The sequence below is a fragment of the Aquarana catesbeiana genome, linkage group LG01, assembly GCF_042186555.1.
Source record: "Aquarana catesbeiana isolate 2022-GZ linkage group LG01, ASM4218655v1, whole genome shotgun sequence".
Classification (NCBI taxonomy): Eukaryota; Metazoa; Chordata; class Amphibia; order Anura; family Ranidae; genus Aquarana; species Aquarana catesbeiana.
In genome coordinates this window covers 689,572,547-689,590,695 of record NC_133324.1, presented here as the reverse complement: position 1 = coordinate 689,590,695, position 18,149 = coordinate 689,572,547, and the positions used below count along the sequence as shown (strand labels likewise).

Sequence of the window (18,149 nt, the reverse complement as noted above, 5' to 3'; positions counted from 1 at the left end):
GCCAAACTTCGGTACTTAAAAAATCTCCATAGGCGACGCTTTGAAATTTTTTACAGGTTACCAGATTGCACACGCTCTAACGCACGTGGCCATACCTCACATGTGTGGTTTGAAAGGCATTTACATATGTGGGCGGGACTTACATATGCTTTCGCTTCTGAACGCGAGCTACCGGGGACAGGGGCGTTTTTAATTTTTTTTTTTTTTTACTTAATTTTTTTTATTTTTACACTTTTTTTTACATTTTTTTTTTTGGATCACTTTTATTCCTATTACAAGGAATGTTAACATCCCTTGTAATAGGGATCTATTGCGACAGGTCCTCTTTATGGAGAGATGCGGGTGGGGGGGGGACGGGACGACGACGCTATGATCATTCTTATCGTGCACAGAATGGCCGGCTGGAAAGAATGATATCTGAATGATGTCTGTAGGTGCAGGCATCATTCAGATATCCCCTCACAAAGTTAAGGAGGTCATATGATACCCTAAGGTATTGAAGTGGTTAAGAGAGCCGGTCAAAATCTCCTGCTATTGCGAGTTGGATGCAGGTTCGCAATAGAGTGTACCCAGCCTTAGAGGAGATCTGTAAAGAAGAGTGGACCAAAATCCCTCCTGAGATGTGTGCAAATCTGTTCACTAACTACAAGAAACGTCTTGTGCTTGCCAACAAGGGTTTCTCCACCAAGTACTAAGTCATGGGGATCAAATACTTATTTCACTCACTGAACTGCAACTTAGCTTATAACATTTGTATTATGTGTTTTGAGTCTGTTTATGTGTTTATGAGTCTGGTAGGGCATTCATGGAAGACCACGCTGTAGCCTTCTTTCGGATATAGCGTGGTTGGCAAGTGGTTAAAGGAGCTTCTGCCGAGTAATGGTTGTGTACTAGATGTGACAACAATCTTCTTCATATGTGAGGGATGTGGGGCAGGGTGGCAAGACGGAAGCCTTTTCTTACTAAGAAAAACATCCAAGACTGGCTACATTTTGCAAAAACCTACATCAAGTCTGCCAAAAGCACATTAGAAAATATTTTATGGTCTGATGAGACCAAGATTAAACTTTTTGGCCATAATTCCAAAAAGTAAGTTTGGCGCAAAACCAGCACTGCGCATCACAAATTGTACACCATAACCACAGTGAAGCATGGCGACGGCAGTAATTTGCTTTTGGGCTTTTGTTCTTCAGCTGGAACTGGTGCTTTAGTCAAGGTGGAAGGACTTCTGAACAGTTCCAAATATTAGTCAGTCAATTTTGGCACAAAACCTTCAGGCATCTGGTAAAAAGCTGAAGATGAAGAGGAGTTTCACTTTTCAGCATGGCAACAACCCAAAGCACACCTCTAAATCAACAAAAGAATGGCTTCACCGGAAAAAGATCAAAGTTTTGGAATGGCCCAACAAGAATCTAGACCTGAATCCAACTGAAAAGCTGTTGAGTGACGAGGGCTGTGCACCGGGGATGCCCTGGCAAATTGACAGATTTGGAGTGCTTTTGCAAGGAAGAGTGGGCAAAGATTCCCAAGGCAAGATGTTCCATGCTCAGACTCCTACACCAAGAGATTGAATGCTGCCATAAAAAAGGTGTTTCAGCAAAGTATTAGTTTAAGGGTGTTCGTATTTATGCAACCACATTATTTTAAGATTTTTATTTTTTCAAAAGGTTTTAGTTTGTTTTTAATTTGATTATCTGTAGAAGCAGCTCAATGTTATCCTATGTGTCCATGCACATAAGTATGTTTAGAGGCATAATTTAAGCCAGGGGTGCCCCCAATCTTTTGAAGAGCGAGGGCCACTTTAGCGACTTGGTAACCGGTTGCGAGCCCCAATGAGCGGAGCGGGCAGATGACAGGTCTGCGTCCACTCTGCATATGTAGAGCACACACGGACACGGCCTGCTCTTCTCTATAGGCCCTCCAGTCCTATGCATCCAGACAAAAGGGGACTGATCCCCTTCTTTTTTTTAAGTGGATCGGATTGGAGATAGGCGGGTGTTAAAGAACACAAGTCCGTTCACATCTACCACTCTAGAGGTGAATGGAGGGGTCCGTTTGGGTCCCATGAAAAAACGGACAGGCAGACCCGATCGGAACAATCGTGTGAAAGGGGCCTAAGGTTGCTTTCACACTGAAGCACTGTGGTACCTGCACTTCAACTGACCTCAATTGTCACTTCTTCCTCAGGATTCCTGCCGGTATCGCTGGCTGCTGCTGTTCCCCAGGCGGGTATAGCTGGCAGCTGCTGCTGGCTGTCCTCCAGGGCAGGTACTGCTGGAGGGTACTGCTGGCTGGTACTGCTGGTGGTATTCCTGCTGGCTGCTGTCCCAGATTGCGGGTTCCCCACCCGCCATTCCCGAGAATCAGTGTGACAGAAGCATGCGGCTGCAGTAGGGAACAGAGCCGATGCTTCGTGTATCGTGCCGGGAATGGTCACAGACGGAGTACATTAGGAATCACTCCGCCTGTGACAGGAACCGATGCTATACAGGAAGCATTGGCTCTGCTTTCTCTAGCGCCAGCTCAGTTCTTCACACCGATGCTCGAGGATGGCGGCTTGAGAACCCGCGATATGAGCTTGCCGACCCGCCATCCCAGTGCAGGAGGTGGCGAGCCACATCAGAGGGCGATACTTTTTGCCCATGGGCCAGTGGTTGGGCACCCCTATTTTAGGCTCAGCGTTTAGAGGCAGAAAAAAAAACTCTTCTGGATTGCATTTTTGAGAGCAGTTTTCTGCCAGAAAAAGACGTTACACGTGCCTAAAAGCATGTACAAAAAAAGCTTTTTTTTCTGCCAAAAGAACTGGCTTTATTGTGTTGTGGAGCTCAGGTTTTTAGGGGGAGGCTCTGGGCAGAGTGGGATTGCTCTGAGGCGACCAGAGTGGGGTGGGGGGGTGGAGTGTCTGGGTGAGGTCAATGGGGTGTCTGGGTGAGGTCAATGGGGTGTCCCCCGTTTTTTTGTTTGGAGGGGTTTCTCACCCTTGCCAATCATATGTCCATAATATATATATAATATATTTTGTACTGAAATTGGTAGCCCTTGTAGGTGTATATACCTTTTGGTGGTGGGTTTTGTTAGCCACTAAATACACGTTCCAATACATAGTGGATATAAAATGTTTATACACCTTTTCACATATACTGTGTGCGGTCATACCCTCCGCACACGCCGCCTCCCCCTCTCGTCCAACCAGCCAACTTTTACATCCTCAAATTCCTCTCCTGCACACACTGCCTGCTGTCATACGCTCTGCGCTCCTTCCCTCCTTACTCCTAAACATACTGGCTGCCATCATACCCTCTCACACCCCTCTGCATCAGACACTGCTTGCTGAGACACTTTCTTAGCATTGTTTGTTACATCCCCAACATTGCGTGTTCTAGCATGCGCACACTTTTGCTAGTTTACTTACAAGCTCAATGATTATTTTCCTTTGAGTACATTTATGATGAAATGGACAAAGCCAAGTTCTACATCATCTTACCCACAATAATGCTGTAAATGTACACTGGTTGTATGAAAATGCTCAACAGTGCTCCTTGAACTCCCAGGACTTCCCATTTTGTAAGCTTATCAGTGGCAGATATACTGCTTATATGATTAGTAATGTCCTGTGGATGGTAATCAACTGGGTAATTTTTGCCTTCCACTGAAATATGAAGACTCAGCTGGTCATTTGCTTCTTGTGCAGAAAGAGAATGAGGGCTAAGATGTCTAGAGAAAAGATGAAAATAATATACTGAAATAACAATGTCAATTATAAATTCAGGTAATCGTTTTATTTTCAATTATTTTAGTCTGTCTTTATATTAAACATCTTGAAGTTCAGTGTACAGTATTATGCAGACTGAACGCAAGCCTATTAAGCTACATTGCACAGTACACAAGCAGTTGGTTGATAAATGCAGACAGCACAGGGCTGACCTGATCAGAGCTGCTGTTCATTCTCTCCTTTTTTTTTTATTCTGTATTTAGCGGTATCCATATACAATAGCATGACATAACATGATGTTCACATTTAATTACATCAACAGGCACTGTGTACACAAAACACATTATGAGATGGTAAAAACTTGGTATCCAAAGCTTCACATTGTCCATATAAAGCAACTAAAGCTCAAGAGGCTAAATACTGATAATGGAATAATCTCTGATTTAATTGATAAGGAGACCATGAGTATCATGCACATACCAATAAGGTTCATCAAACCACAGGTGATCAATTGTCATATATAATGAGAGATATTATGCCTAGGCCTCCTGTGCTGTGCTAAGTGCCCAATGTCTATAAAGCAATAAATACAAACAAGTGACAAAGCAGCACTCCAAAAACAAAAAACAAAATACAGGTGCTTAAAGTGTTTGTTACCCCCAGCATTTCATAGACCCGATATGTGCCGGTTGTACGATGTACGTGTATGAAAACGTATCCTATTCTCTTTGTATTGCTTCCTTTGTGTGAAATCCCTGGTGTTACTGCCAGCCCCTCTGCTTTCCTATTAAAATATTGACCACACTTGCAGACGAGCACTTTGTTGTCAGTTCTTTAGCTGTGCTGAGAACTCAGACTTGTCCTAACACCCCCCCGCACAGCCATTTACTGAGAATGTACATAACGTACAAAGGTAAGCATTATTGGCCCTTGGCATTCAATCAACTATGAATGTTTAGCAACATAATTCCTCAATACAACAGTTTTTACCACAAATGTACATTGTAACATTTTCTTCAAAATATTACAATCTTGTAAGAAAGTTCGGCAATAATACACTTTACTAAAAAAAAAAAAACCCCCAAAAAAACACTATTTAACCACTTCCCTACCCGCCTATAGTCATATGATGTCCACAGATGGGATCTCCAATCCTGGGTGGACGTCATATGACGGCCTCGGGTTCCCGGCCGCCTAGGGGGCGCGCGTGCGCCGGCCGCGTTGCTCGGGACCCAGTGCGTGTGCCCGGCAGCCGCGATGTGCACCGGGCACCTGCGATTGCCCGTTAACAGGGCCGGACCGTGGATCTGTGTGTGTAACATCACGTCATATCTGTCATACCCTTCACTGCCTGTCACATTTACATAGTAATCAATGCAATTTTATAGCATTGATCGCTGTATAAATGTGAATGGTCCCAAAAATGTGTCAAAAGTGTCCGATGTGTCCGCCATAATGTCACAGTCACGAAAAAAAAAAAAATCGTTGATCGCCGCTATTACTAGTAAAAAAAAAAAAAATAATAATTAAAAAAAAAAAAAGTCATAAATCTATCCCGTATTTTATAGACGCTATAACTTTTGCGCAAACCAATCAATATATGCTTATTGCGATTTTTTTTTACCAAAAATATGTAGAAGAATACGTATCGGCCTAAACTGAGGAAAAAAATTTGTTTTTTTTAAAAAAAATTGGGATATTTATTATAGCAAAAAGTTAAAAATATTGTGTTTTTTTCAAAATTGTCGCTCTTCTTTTGTTTATAGCGCAAAAAATAAAAACCGCAGAGGTGATCAAATACCACCAAAAGAAAGCTCTATTTGTGGGGAAAAAAAGACGTCAATTTTGTTTGGGTACAACGTTGCACGACCGCGCAATTGTCGTTTAAAGTGCGACAGCGCTGAAAACTAAAAATTGGTCTGGGAAGGAAGGGGGTGAAAATGCCCGGTATTGAACCGGTTAAGTATGGAAGGGAGGGGGAAAAGGAGAGATTCAGGAGCTCATAGAGGACATTAGGCAGAATACAACAGCGAGATACAGTAAGATTTCATAAAAGATGCATCACAGGACCAATAAGGAGTGGGAATATATGGATTATTTTTGGAGAAGGATATTGTTTAGTTGCACTTTAAGATGTTAAAGATGCAAGCTTTCAGGACCCCTTGGACCTTTTCTTAGGCCTTGTGCAAAGCTTGGGGAAGGGATCTAAGGGGTCCCGAAACATTTTTAACAAACTTAAAGTGATATTAAACCCAAAAACAAAAATGTAATATATTGCAGCTTACCAATCGTTATAAGAGAAGTATGGGTTTTGTTTGTTTTTTTGTTTCATACTTACCCAGGTGGATGGAGCATCAGACCGATGCTGCAGCTGTCCCCCGGCGTCTCTGCACTGAGAATCGAGCCATCGAACATCGCCAATGGCTCAGTACTCACTCCACCCTGAGCAGAGAGATGCTCTGCCTGTCAGTATCTCTCCTGCTCTGATCCTCCATGCTCATTGGAGCGATGAGCTGTGGTAGGGCAGGGAGCGGCCATCTCAGCGGCTTGCTGAGACAGCCATCAATCAAGGCAGCTGGTGGATCCAGACCTGGGAAGTCGGGATGACGCGCTGCGTCGACTGATGGCAGTGATGTCAGCGGAGAGTGGACTTCAGACCGCTCTCCGCTGAAAATGGGTCACAAGAGTGCAAAACGAATTGCACTCCTGTGACCCAGAGGAGAAGCCCAGCCTAAAAAGCTCAGGCTGGACTTCTCCTTTTAATGTTGTTTTTTTCAGCCTCTTCTCTTATATTTTCAACCTTAAGATCCGGTTAGCAAGTCCGTTTTTCGAATTCCCTTCAAATAGAGCTAAACTGTGCGATGCTTGCCTCACTCCAACAGGCCGATGTCCTTCGTCGGTGCCAACACCTTGTACCTGGCTTCTTCCTGGCACACGGCTGCATTGTCATTGGCATGGGCAGAATGACATCACTCCTACAGGAGTGCAGTAATCCCAGTACACACACTGCTGTGATGGAATGTAGATTTAGCTGTGCTTGCACAGCTCACTGCATTCCACAGAAGACAGTGAACAGGCAGGTAGGTTTCTTTTATTGCAGAAGAGACATCACATGTCTCTTTTGCAATAAAGAGCTTATCTGCTCGCAGTTTTCAAAATTTCTGCTTTAATCACAGCATTTTTTTCTACTCACTGTAAAAAGTACCTTTTCTCTGAGTTCGTTGACAGACACAGTTCTTCATATTCTTGACCGTAGGGTTATATCACCACCTTCAGGAGTAGGACTAGGCAGAAAAAAAAAACAAGCACAGCACCGCCTAGGGGCCGTCCTTTCAGGTAGTAACCCCCACTCTGCTACAGGCAGCTCAGTTTGTTACAAAGTAAAACAAAAAAGGGAGGGGTGGGTGCGGTGTTTGTCAATGAACTCAGAGAAAGGGATTTTACGGTGTGTAGAAAAAACAATAATACAGTTTTCTCCTTCGTTCATTGATGAACACAGCTCTTCACATTCTTAACCGTAGGGACGTCCCAAAGCAGTGCCATGATGAGGGATGGGAACACAGAATAAAAGAAAAATAACTCCACCCAACAGGACCCCCCGTAAGGGGAACCAGAAACCTCAGACAGCCGCCTACAAAACATTGTGGTCGAAACACGCTTCCGAAGATGCAAGAACATCAACCTTGTAAAACTTAGTAAGAGCGTGCAAAGACTACCAGGTAACCGTTTTACAAACTTGAGAAACAGGTGCTTGGTGCCAGAAGGGCCAGGAAGCAAAAATTGCCCTGGTAGAGTCCATCGTGATGGGAAAGAGGCACCTGACCCCTAATGGCATAAGCCTGGACAACAGTTTGATTGATCCAATGAGAAATAGTGTTCGAAGAGGCCACCAGACCCTTCCGCAGACCATCCACAAATTACAAACAGCGAGTTAGATGTCTGAAAGGGAGCCATATTTGACAAGTACTCATGGTGTGCCCGAACCACATCCAACTAATGCAGGGTAAACTCCTTAGGGTGATACGGCTGAGGGTACAAGGAAGGGAGGACAATGTCCTCATTCAGGTGAAAGGCAGATATCACCTTTGGGAAAAAATAGGAATGCGGGCGAAGAACTGCCTTATTCCTATGGATAACCAGATAGGGAGACTTACAAGACAAGGCCGCCAGCTCGGAAACTCGAGGAGCCGGAAGTAATAGCAACTAGAAAGGCAACCTTCTCAGAGCGCGTGAGCAAGGGGCGTTCCCTAATGTTCTCGAACGGTGGCTTCTGAAGTACTGAGAGTACCAGGTTCAGGTCCCACAAAGACAGCGGCGAGCCCACAGGGGGAGCAACATGCCAAACCCCTTGAACAAAGGTACGAACCGAGTGAGTAGCCAACAGGCCCTGAAAGAAGGTCGCAGGAGCAGATATTTGACCCTTAATAGTACTCAAAGCCAGCTTCTGATCAACACCATGTTGTAGGAACGCTAGGATTCTAAATATACAGGAGCGTGGATGCCAACCCACAGTCTTGCACAAAATGTAAGCCTTCCAGGTGCGATGATAAATCCTCCTGAAAGTTGATTTAAGCGTCTTCAACATTGTGGGGATCACAGAAACCGACAACCCCCAGTCTCTCAGCACCTGGCTTTTGAAAGCCAGAGACGGTAAAGCAGGGTGGGATATCGGTCCCTGAGACAAAAGGTACTCGTGCCCCTGGGGTGTCCGTGACCATCCCCGTTCCACGCCGGCGTACCAGGGGTGCCAAGGCCAATCCAGAGCGATTAGAATAACCGGTATCCCTTTGGCCTCTACTCTGCGCACTAGTCGAGGAAGAGGCTTGAGAGGCTTGAGAGGGGGAAAGGCATAAATGAACCGATAATGACTCCACGACGCCACCAGAGCATCCGACACATCTACCAAGGGATCCCTCGCTCTGGCCACGAATCTCTGCACCTTCCGAGAAGCCAGAAGATCCATGTCTGGGGTGCCACACTGCAAGCAAATGAGATGAATCACCTCCGGGTGTAGAGACCACTCTCCCTGATCTAGCAACTGGCTGCTGAGGTAGTCCGCTTGCCAGTGTTAAATGCCGGAATGTACACGGCGGAGAGAGCTGGCACGCGAAGTTCCGCCCACTGAAGAATGTGAGTAACCTCCAGCGCTGCTGCCGCACTTCTCGTCCCCCCCCCGGTAGTTGACGTAGGCCACTGCCGTAGTATTGCCCGACTGGATCCTGACAGGACGACCACGTAGCAGCCCCGTTTAATGGGAGAGACACAATCTGTTCACACGCAGCTCCAGAACGTTGATCGATAGACGAGACTCCTCTGACGTCCAGCGGCCCTGGGCCGAATGAAGGTCCATAACAATGCCCAGACCCCCCCCCCCCCCCAGTCGGCCAGGCTGGCATCCGTCATGATCACAGTCCAATTGAGAGGAAGACACGACATCCCGATCTGAAGGGCAGGAGGCCGTAGCCACCAAAGGAGCGAGAGGCCCTGGTCAGGCGGCCCACGCAGATCTGGCAATCTAATAGCCACTTGCCCTGGAATGGCAAATCGGCCAGAGTCTTCTTAGAAGTTTGGTCCGCCGACCAGCGCTTAAGCCAAAGTACCCGGCAAAGAACCACGGCAGACACAGACAATTTAGAAAGCAAAGGGACTGCGTCCAAGGCTGCATCACAAACGTACTTGAGGCCCTGCACTAGCTGGTCCGCCAGTTCCACATAGACTGGCTGTACCTGTTCATTACCCAAATCACGGTGTAATAGCTTAGCCCACTCAGTAAGCATCTGAGATACCAGAGCAGTGGCCAGCACCAGAGAAGGGCTGATCCCGATATCGAAAACAGACCACGTGATTCCGCCTACCTGTCCGTGGGGTCCTTGAAAGAAGAGGATCCCTTCACCAAAATCATGGTTGCCTTGTTCAACCTAGAGACGGGAGGATCAACAACAGGCGGAAAAGATTATGTCTTCAGAAGGTTCTCCTCAAAGGGGTAACGCACCAAAAAATGTCTCGGGACTGAAAAAGACCGCTGCGGGCTTTCCCAATCCTTGTAGATAAATCGAACTAGGACAATTAAAAGGAAAACTACAGTGGCAAGGGCCGGCTTGTGGGACCCAAAAGGGACAGACACCTCCTCCTCGGTAGCCCCCTCCGGATCATCAATTTTCAGGGTATCGCTCACTGCAGTAATGAGCGTGACCACCAGTGCTTTTTGATGCGCAGCGACTGTCGCTGAGTACTCCTCCTCACCGTCAGAGGAATCAGGGGCGGCGTCATCTGAGCACTCAGGGTAGGGTACACTCGCGAGTCCTCCCCAGAGGAAGGTGGAGGTAAGGGGTGTTTCTTACCCGCCTTACTCCCACACACTTCAACCTGGGGGACAAAGGATTCCAGGACCACCGACAGAGCATCCAGGGGAACAGCAGGCCCAGAGGAGTCAGCAGCTGCCATTGGGGGGGGGGCACCTACTTCAGACGCCATAGAAGGGCCCCACGCCGCCTGACTGGGCACCACCAGAGGCAGAATGCCCACGAGGAGAGTAAAAACACTCCTACCAGCTGCCGCAGACTGGAGGGGACCTCAGTAGGACTCACCACCACTGACCAGACCTCTTCAGAGTGCTGCTGTGTGCTGTTTTGTCCACCAGCTGAGTAATGCCATGAGGAGACCCACACCAGAACGCTCCAGACTCTGGAGATGACGCCCCTAGCACACGAAGGTCGTGCACTAGAAGACTGCCAGGAGCCTCTCCAAGGGGCTACAAGAAAATGGCCTCCACCCGCCCTCCAGCAGACAGGACTCCGAAGCCAAGAACCCAACCAGACCCTTGGCAAAATATCCGCTGCGGGCTACAGGAAAATGGCCGTGGAACCAAACACCAAGAAAATGGCGGTTGCAAGTGCGAGGAGAGGATGCCAACCGCACACCCCTCACCAAGCGAGTGCGGTGAGTCGAACAGGGGGACCAACCCTCTCAGAAGGCAAGAGGACCAGTCTAGCAGGAGGGCAGCAGACAGGGGCCAGGTAAAACAGACACACTGGTAAAGGGAGCTGGCAGGGGAGCGATGGACAAAAAGAACCCAACGCGGGGTGGTTGGGAGAGGATGATCCCACAGGGCCGATCGCTGCAGGGGGTACCAGCACCCCGCACTGCGCCAGGGAGGGGCTGTCAGCCATGGTTACACTAACAAACAGGTGTCTGGTCATGTGTGTCCATGCAAGATGGTTAACTCGCCGTCAGCCCTGGTCCAGGATGGGACTCGTCATGGCCAACCCAGCCTGTCACCCAGCCCAGCAGTTGATTGAAGATCCTGCAGAATAGAGAGAATTAAAAAAAAAAACCTAGGGAACCTCAGGTCACGGCACGGAGCTAGGTCCTTACTCCTTGACTAGGCAGAAAAAACTGAGCTGCCCCTGAGTAAGGACCGCCCCTAGGCGGTGCCGTGCTTGTTCCTTTCTCTGCTTAGTCCTACTCCTGAAGGTGGTGATATAACCCTGTGGTCAAGAACATGAAGAGCTGTGTCTGTCAATGAACAAAAGAGAAAGACTATTTACCACTGACTGTGTACTTCCAATGCTCACCCTTTATTTATGTAAAACGTTTATCCAAAAAAAGGGAAAGAAGGTTGCTATAACCTCCTCCCGCATGCATATATACGGCCTCTCAGTGGGTGGGCTTTAACGCCGAGTGGTCGCATTTTTGTGCCTATTTGTAAACAGTTTACTGTGCAGGGAGCATGCTCCCTGCACAGTAACTGAACGGTTATGGAAAGCTCCCAATGCAATTGAGAGCGGTCAATCATGTGACCACTGTGACAGCCAATCACAGCAGTCACATCATTGGAATGCCCGCTTCCCATCATGTCAATCCACTTAAAGGGTTGGGAGGCCGCAGTGGAATGCGGTTAAAAAGTGTTAGCTGGATTTCAGCTTTAATTTTTTGCTCAAGTCCATCCAAATTATTCTAGCGCATCACTATGCACACCTCAGATTGACAATGCAGCTATTTAAAAGGCATCGCTGTTGCTCCTCCATCCAGATCCTAAAACAGCAAGTGTGTTATTGGATGGCTCAACAGGTGAAAATAAAGGGGAAAAAAAAGGCTTAAAAAGATAAAACTAATGCAGCCACCACATTTACAGGCTGATAAACAGCAATATATTACTTGTTTGTTTTTTGGTTTAATACCATTTGAAGTCAATCAAGGATGTCACCTAAACACCACATTAATATAATGGCTAAAACAGTCCAAGTCTCTACTATTACTACTGTACATCACAAAATATCTTTTACGCAAACCAATAGTACTTACAGATTGGAGATCATTTGTGCAGCTCCTTTTGGAAGCTGATTCATATACAGGTAGAGGTTTAAATTTTGTTTCAGTGAAAGAAGATCAGTCTCTGGTTGTCTGCTGAAGATGGATTTGTTCATCATAACAGTATTTCCACTATAAAAAAGTAGCAGCTGTCTATAGAAATACCTAAAAGGCAGAACAAAAAACTACCATTGTTACACTAGTGAAAATGTTTTCAGCTTTGTGTCAAAAGGTAAGAAAGTAACCTCAATCCTGCCAGCATTTTAGTGTGGTAACAACCCCCTCACCACCTGCCTCTGCCCCATCTTGAAACCTACCTTTCATATGATTGAAATATAATACATATAAAAGAAACTGCACTGCGCCACACAGAAATATGAATGTAGCCAAAGCCATACAGTAGCGAAAATAATCAATTGACCCCCAGCAGATTTTGTAAGCTTGCCCACTTACAAAGAAATGAGGGGTCTATAATTTTTATCATAACTGTATACCACTTAACCCCCCCCCCTACATATACTGCGAAATTGTGTACCTGTACGTGATTTCTTCCATAGGCTCTGGGGTGAGCGTGACGCCATAGCCGCGCTCCCGCTGTGATTGGACACAGCGGGAGCCAATCAGCAGGTTGCCATGTCCACTAGCGATTGTTTGCTGGAGAGACAGAATGGCGGTCTGCCTATGTAAACAAGGCAGACCGTCGTTCTGCCAGACAGGAAGTGAGAGATCTGTGATTCTTGCTAATCAGGAACACAGATGTGTTTCTTCCTGGAGTCAGTCCATCCATCACACGGTAAGAAAGCACACCCAGGGAACAGTTAACCCTTTGATTGCCCCTGATGTTAACTCCTTCCCCTGCCAGTGTCAATTATACAGTGTCAGTGCATTTTTTTGAAGACACTGTGCAAAAATTTTGCAGCATTTTTTTCAGAAAAATGCAGACTATGACCCCAAGAACACCATCCCTACAGTCAGGCATGGAGGTGGAAACATGCTTTGGGGCTGCTTCTCTGATAAAGGTTCAGACCGACTTTGCCGCATTGAGAGGCCATATATTGTAAAATCTTGGATGAGAACCTTCTTCCCTCAGCCAGAACACTGAAGATGGGTCATGGATGGGTCTTTCAGCATAACAATGACCCAAAACATATCCCCAAGGCAACAAAGGAGTGACTCAAAAAGAAGCACATTAAGTGGCCGCATGCGCAGTAGGGACCCGGCCGTAAAGCCGCAAGGATTCACAGCCGGGTTCCCCTACCGACAATGGTGGAAACATTGCTGGACTCCAGGACAGGTAAGTGTCCTAATATTAAATTATTTTTTTGAGGGGCAGACGGAACTTCGCTTTAAGGATGTAGAGAAGATCTGTAAAGAAGAGTGGACCAAAATCCCCCCTGAGAGGTGTGCAAACCTGGTCACTAACTACAAGAAACGTCGTACCTCTATGCTTGCCAACAAGAGTTTCTCCACCAAAAATTAAGTCATGTTTTGCTTGGGGAGCAAATACTTATTTTACTCACTGAACTGCAACTCAATTTATAACATTTGTATTAAATCTTTTTTCTGAATTTTTGGTTAATATTCTGTCACGATGATTTAAAATACACCTATGATAAAAATTAGACCTTTGTTTCTTTGTAAGTGAGCAAATTTACAAAATCTGCAGAGGATCAAATAATTATTTTCCCCACTGCATATTTCATTTAACCATAGCATGCCTAGTAAACTGACAGTAATATTTTTGCTGATTACTGGATTGTAACAACTATTCCGCCTCCATAAAAATCAGGGAAGCTACAACATCATAGCCCCCTCTTTTCATCTCTCAAAAGAGATTGCAAAAAATAATCTTCGATATTAAAAGAGAATGTACATTTTTAACATTTTCGTTTGCAAGTAAATGTGTTACTAGCGACACATGTGCGGCGCGCCACTCCAAAAAGTGTATGTTAAGCCAAAGTCCTGGATAGAAAAGGGAAAAATTAGAACTCCTGCAACAGCCGCTATGATCTTTCTTATGGTGTAGGGAAACGCCGGCTGAAAAAGCCGATATCTGAATGATGCCTTTAGCTGCAGGCATTATTCAGATATACCTGCACAAAGTCAAGGACGTCATATTAAGGCCGGCGGGCGGAGAGTGGTTAATGGCTATTTGTTGAGTTATTTTGAGGGGACAGCAAATTTACACAAGTTATACAAGCTGTACACTCACTACTTTATATTATAGCAAAGTGTAATGTGTTGTCACATGAAAAGATATATATTTACAAAAATGTGAGGGGTGTATTCACTTTTGTCAGATACTGTATGTGCTTTCATGACTGAGGTTTACAACCACTTTATTACATCTGTAAATGCGTATTTAAAGGAAATCTGTCATGATAGCATAATGAAGGATGCCACTGCTGAACTTATTTATTTATTTTTTAAGATGATACCTTCTTAGCTCATGCTGATGCTTTAGCTTCAATGCTGAGTCGCTGACCCAAAACAAGTATATGCAATTTTGACACTTTCTGACCAGTAATTGAAAGCATGCTTGAACCAGGTATCTGACATAAAAATACTTTATAGGATAAGTTTTGCAGGTAAAAAAAAGTGTATTTATTTTTTCTTGGGAGCCAACAGAGCATTGCACACGCGATTGCTGGGACATTGCAGGTGCACTGCCAGCCCATGCTTAATACATGTTTAGCTTCATGTGGCGGACCACTTGGGCAATTACTGACCTAGTTATTAGGACTCCATTTACCCATTTGGTTTTAAGGTGGAGTACCATCTAGACCACGGTCCCTGTATGTCAATCTAAACCATATGCACGTGCCTTGAGCCAGGATTTTTTGGGGGGTTATCTAGTGGTATAATTTACCCCAGCTGCCTATGGGAGGACCACGTGGCAGATTTTAGAGGGAGGGTTTAAGGTGTGGGTGGGTTACGGGTAGAGGGGGGTGTCCTGTAGGTATATGTGGAAAGGGAGGGGGGTATATGAGACATGTGATGCTGTTATCTTTGAATTATTTCCAATAAACATATGAGGAGGTAGCCTCTGGGTGTGTACACGCTTTTATGTTATTTTTATATTTTTGGTAACGTGTTACTAAAAGATGAACTTAGCCTTTAATCAAACACATGTAGAAAACAGGCACTTTTAGATGGTCAACAGTGACATTCTCCATACTTATTGTATGACAGTCAGTTTAAATGCAAGTAGTACAATTACCTGAATTGAAACCAACATCCTGAAATCCCTTGACATGACTAGGAGAGGGAGGACAGCACTGGAAGCAAGCATGTCCCATACAAATGTGCTCACAAGCTGAAGAGCAGAGGGAGAAGAGTGAGCAGAGACACAACCTCAGTCTGTTTCTTCACTGTCCAATCAGCAGACTAAAGATAGAGAGATGACACTACCATGTACCATAATGGCAACAGAGAAAATGGTAGTTGCTCGGTCTATTAGGGCTTTTCAAATCTCAAATGCAGATGGACAAAGATGCAAAAACAGCCTTACTATATGTAATAGGAGGCAATTTAACTTGCCTGTAAATACCATAACTTGGAGTAGCGTAACAGGACACAAAGTATTTATAGACCTTTGGTTATAGGCTCAAACCTTCAGGTGATTGGACACAGGTAAAGATTTTGAGGAAACGACCCCCTGGGCACCTCCCTAATAACCCTACCCCACATCGTGATTACTCAATTTTGTATCAAGCGATGCAGAGTAACTTAGGAATAGAAGTTAGGGTCTGTGTCCTGTACTGTATTCCAGGAAATGGAATTTACAGTTAAGTTACAATTCCTCTTATCTTAACCATACAGTACAGGTCACAGACAAGGTATTCATAGACCCTGGGACTTCCCCAAGCAATGAAAAAGGCTGGGCAACAACTAGGCAAACAGAACTGTACCAACAAACCCAACAAGACCCAACTTCAGAGTGGCGCTGCATGAACCTTATGGCCAAAAACTGCATCTGCAAAAGACTGGACAGCCACCTGGTTGAACTTTGAAAAAGAATGAACAGAGAACCACGTGGTGGCTTTGCAAAGCTATGCTACATAGGCCTGGTGCTGCTAAGACCCAGAAACTCCCTTTGATCCGGTGGAGTGGGCCATTAAATGTACAGGAGGAGATTTCTCCTTGAGAATATAAGCTCTAGCAATCAGATTTCTTATCCATCTTGAGATGGTAGGTTTGGAAGCAGGGTGCCACTCGCAAGGTTCTGAGGACAGGACAAATAGGGAGTCCGTCTTTCTGATCAAAGCTATTGCTTTGGAGGTAGACTCTAATGGCTATGTGCAGGCAATGAAGAGAGATGTACATAGTATAGTAATATGTACAACAGTACATATTATACATACATTTTATCCAGATACATTTTCTTCCTTCTGACATTCACCCTCAAAACAAAAAAACAACCATATCTTTTCCTCCCCTTACTGTAACTCCCCCCCCCCCCCCCCCAACCCCTAAAAAAGGGGTCCCTCCTTATGGTCCCAAGCTTCTGCCCAACCTTTCCAAATAGCATCAAATTTGTCTTGGCTCCCTCTGTGTGTATAGATATAGTCTTGACGTAAGACTACCTGGTAATTGTGAAGGAAGAGGAACAGTTCTTTACAAGAAAGACCTGCCAGCTCAAAGACACGTCTAACAGATGTGATAGCAACTAGAAAGGCAACTTTGCAGGAAGGGTCATCTAAGGGAATATCCCTGATGGGTTCAAATGGTAGTTTCTGCAGAGCGAACAAAGCTGAGATCTCATTGAAACACAGGATGTTACAAAGGAGGCTTGATGCGAGATACACCTTGAATAAAGGTTTTGACAAGAGTGTGCATAGCTAGAGGACTGTAAAAAACAAGTGGACAAAGTAAAAACCTGACTTTTCAAAGTGATTAAAGTAGAACAAAAAAGCAAAACTTTTTTCATTGTGGATACCAAAGTTTATAATGCCTTTCAGGTTTTTTTTTGCCATCTGTAGTATTCCATTTGGGAGATTTTTCTCCCTTTCCTGCCCCATAGCTAAAACAGGAGGGTGAGAGGAAATCCCTCCAAAGTGAGGGAATCTTTGGTTGTCACCAGGGTCACTTGGACTACTGTCCCTATTGAGGTGGCACATAGGTTGCACTGATATGCCGCACTTATGGGCACTGATAGGCAGCACTGATAGCCAGCACTGACAGGCATCACTAATGGGCACTGATTGGTGGCACTGATGGCGCTGTATTGTAATCAGGGCACTGATGATCAAGGGCGAATCTCTCTAACAAAGGGACAGCCACCAATAAAAAGCTGACAAGGATTCTAATCCCTCGTCACTCCATCCTAAACTAAAAAAAAGTTACGCCTATAGTTATATAAGGCATTATTATACTATATAAACTATTATAAGGCAAAGTTCTTGTGAAGACCTGATTATTGGAAGGCCAGCACGTGAGGCACAGCATAATCTATGGGGTTCAACTGCTGTGTTTACACCAGGCAAAAAAGAATGTTCATGTACATTAGTAGTTCTTTCTGCAAGTGACTTTATATTCTTATAGAAAGGTAGGAAGAACAGACTCAAAAACCCCACTCTTAAAACTTAGGCTTTAAAAGCCATGCCATTAAAACCAGAGACTGAAAAGCAGTATGGAATGGAGAGCACTGGGAAATGGGGATCTGAACTGTTGGAAAGAGGCCAGTGGCCATCTGCAAGAAGTCTAAGTATGTCTGTGTACCAGGTTCTTCTGGGTTTGGCTTGGTGATAAGAATCACAGTCTTCCTATCTTGTACTAACCTTTTGAGCAGACAAGGCAGAATATACACTGGTGGAGAGGCATAAATTAGCCAGAAATGAGACCAGGGAATTATTAGGGCTTTCAAAGCCAGTGCTAGAGGATTCTTGGTCCTGGTGACAAACAGATGAAGCTTGTTACTGAATCTAGAGGCCAGAAGGTCTACGTCCAAAGTTCCCCAATTATTATAGATCAGATAGATGTTTGGTTGAAGGGCAATTTCCCTTTGATCGTGACAGTGGTGACTGAGCTAGTCCACTTTTCAACTGCCCACTCTATGTGGATTGCAGCGATCGCTGGACAGCAAGTTTACACCCATAAGATTATCTGGTTTAATTCCATCAAGGAT

General features: G+C 45.1%; 1 protein-coding gene across 1 annotated transcript in view; it reads right to left on the bottom strand.

The window, feature by feature from the left end:
* The window catches only part of ADAD1 (adenosine deaminase domain containing 1), a 272,091-nt gene that overhangs the window by 85,974 nt on the left and 167,968 nt on the right, over positions 1–18,149 (bottom strand). Inside the window, exons 7-8 of the mRNA XM_073603526.1 lie at positions 12,017–12,187; positions 3,485–3,714 (exon numbers count right to left, since the gene is read on the bottom strand). Coding sequence (XP_073459627.1) covers positions 3,485–3,714; positions 12,017–12,187 — 401 coding nt within the window. The remainder of the gene's footprint in view (positions 1–3,484; positions 3,715–12,016; positions 12,188–18,149) is intronic.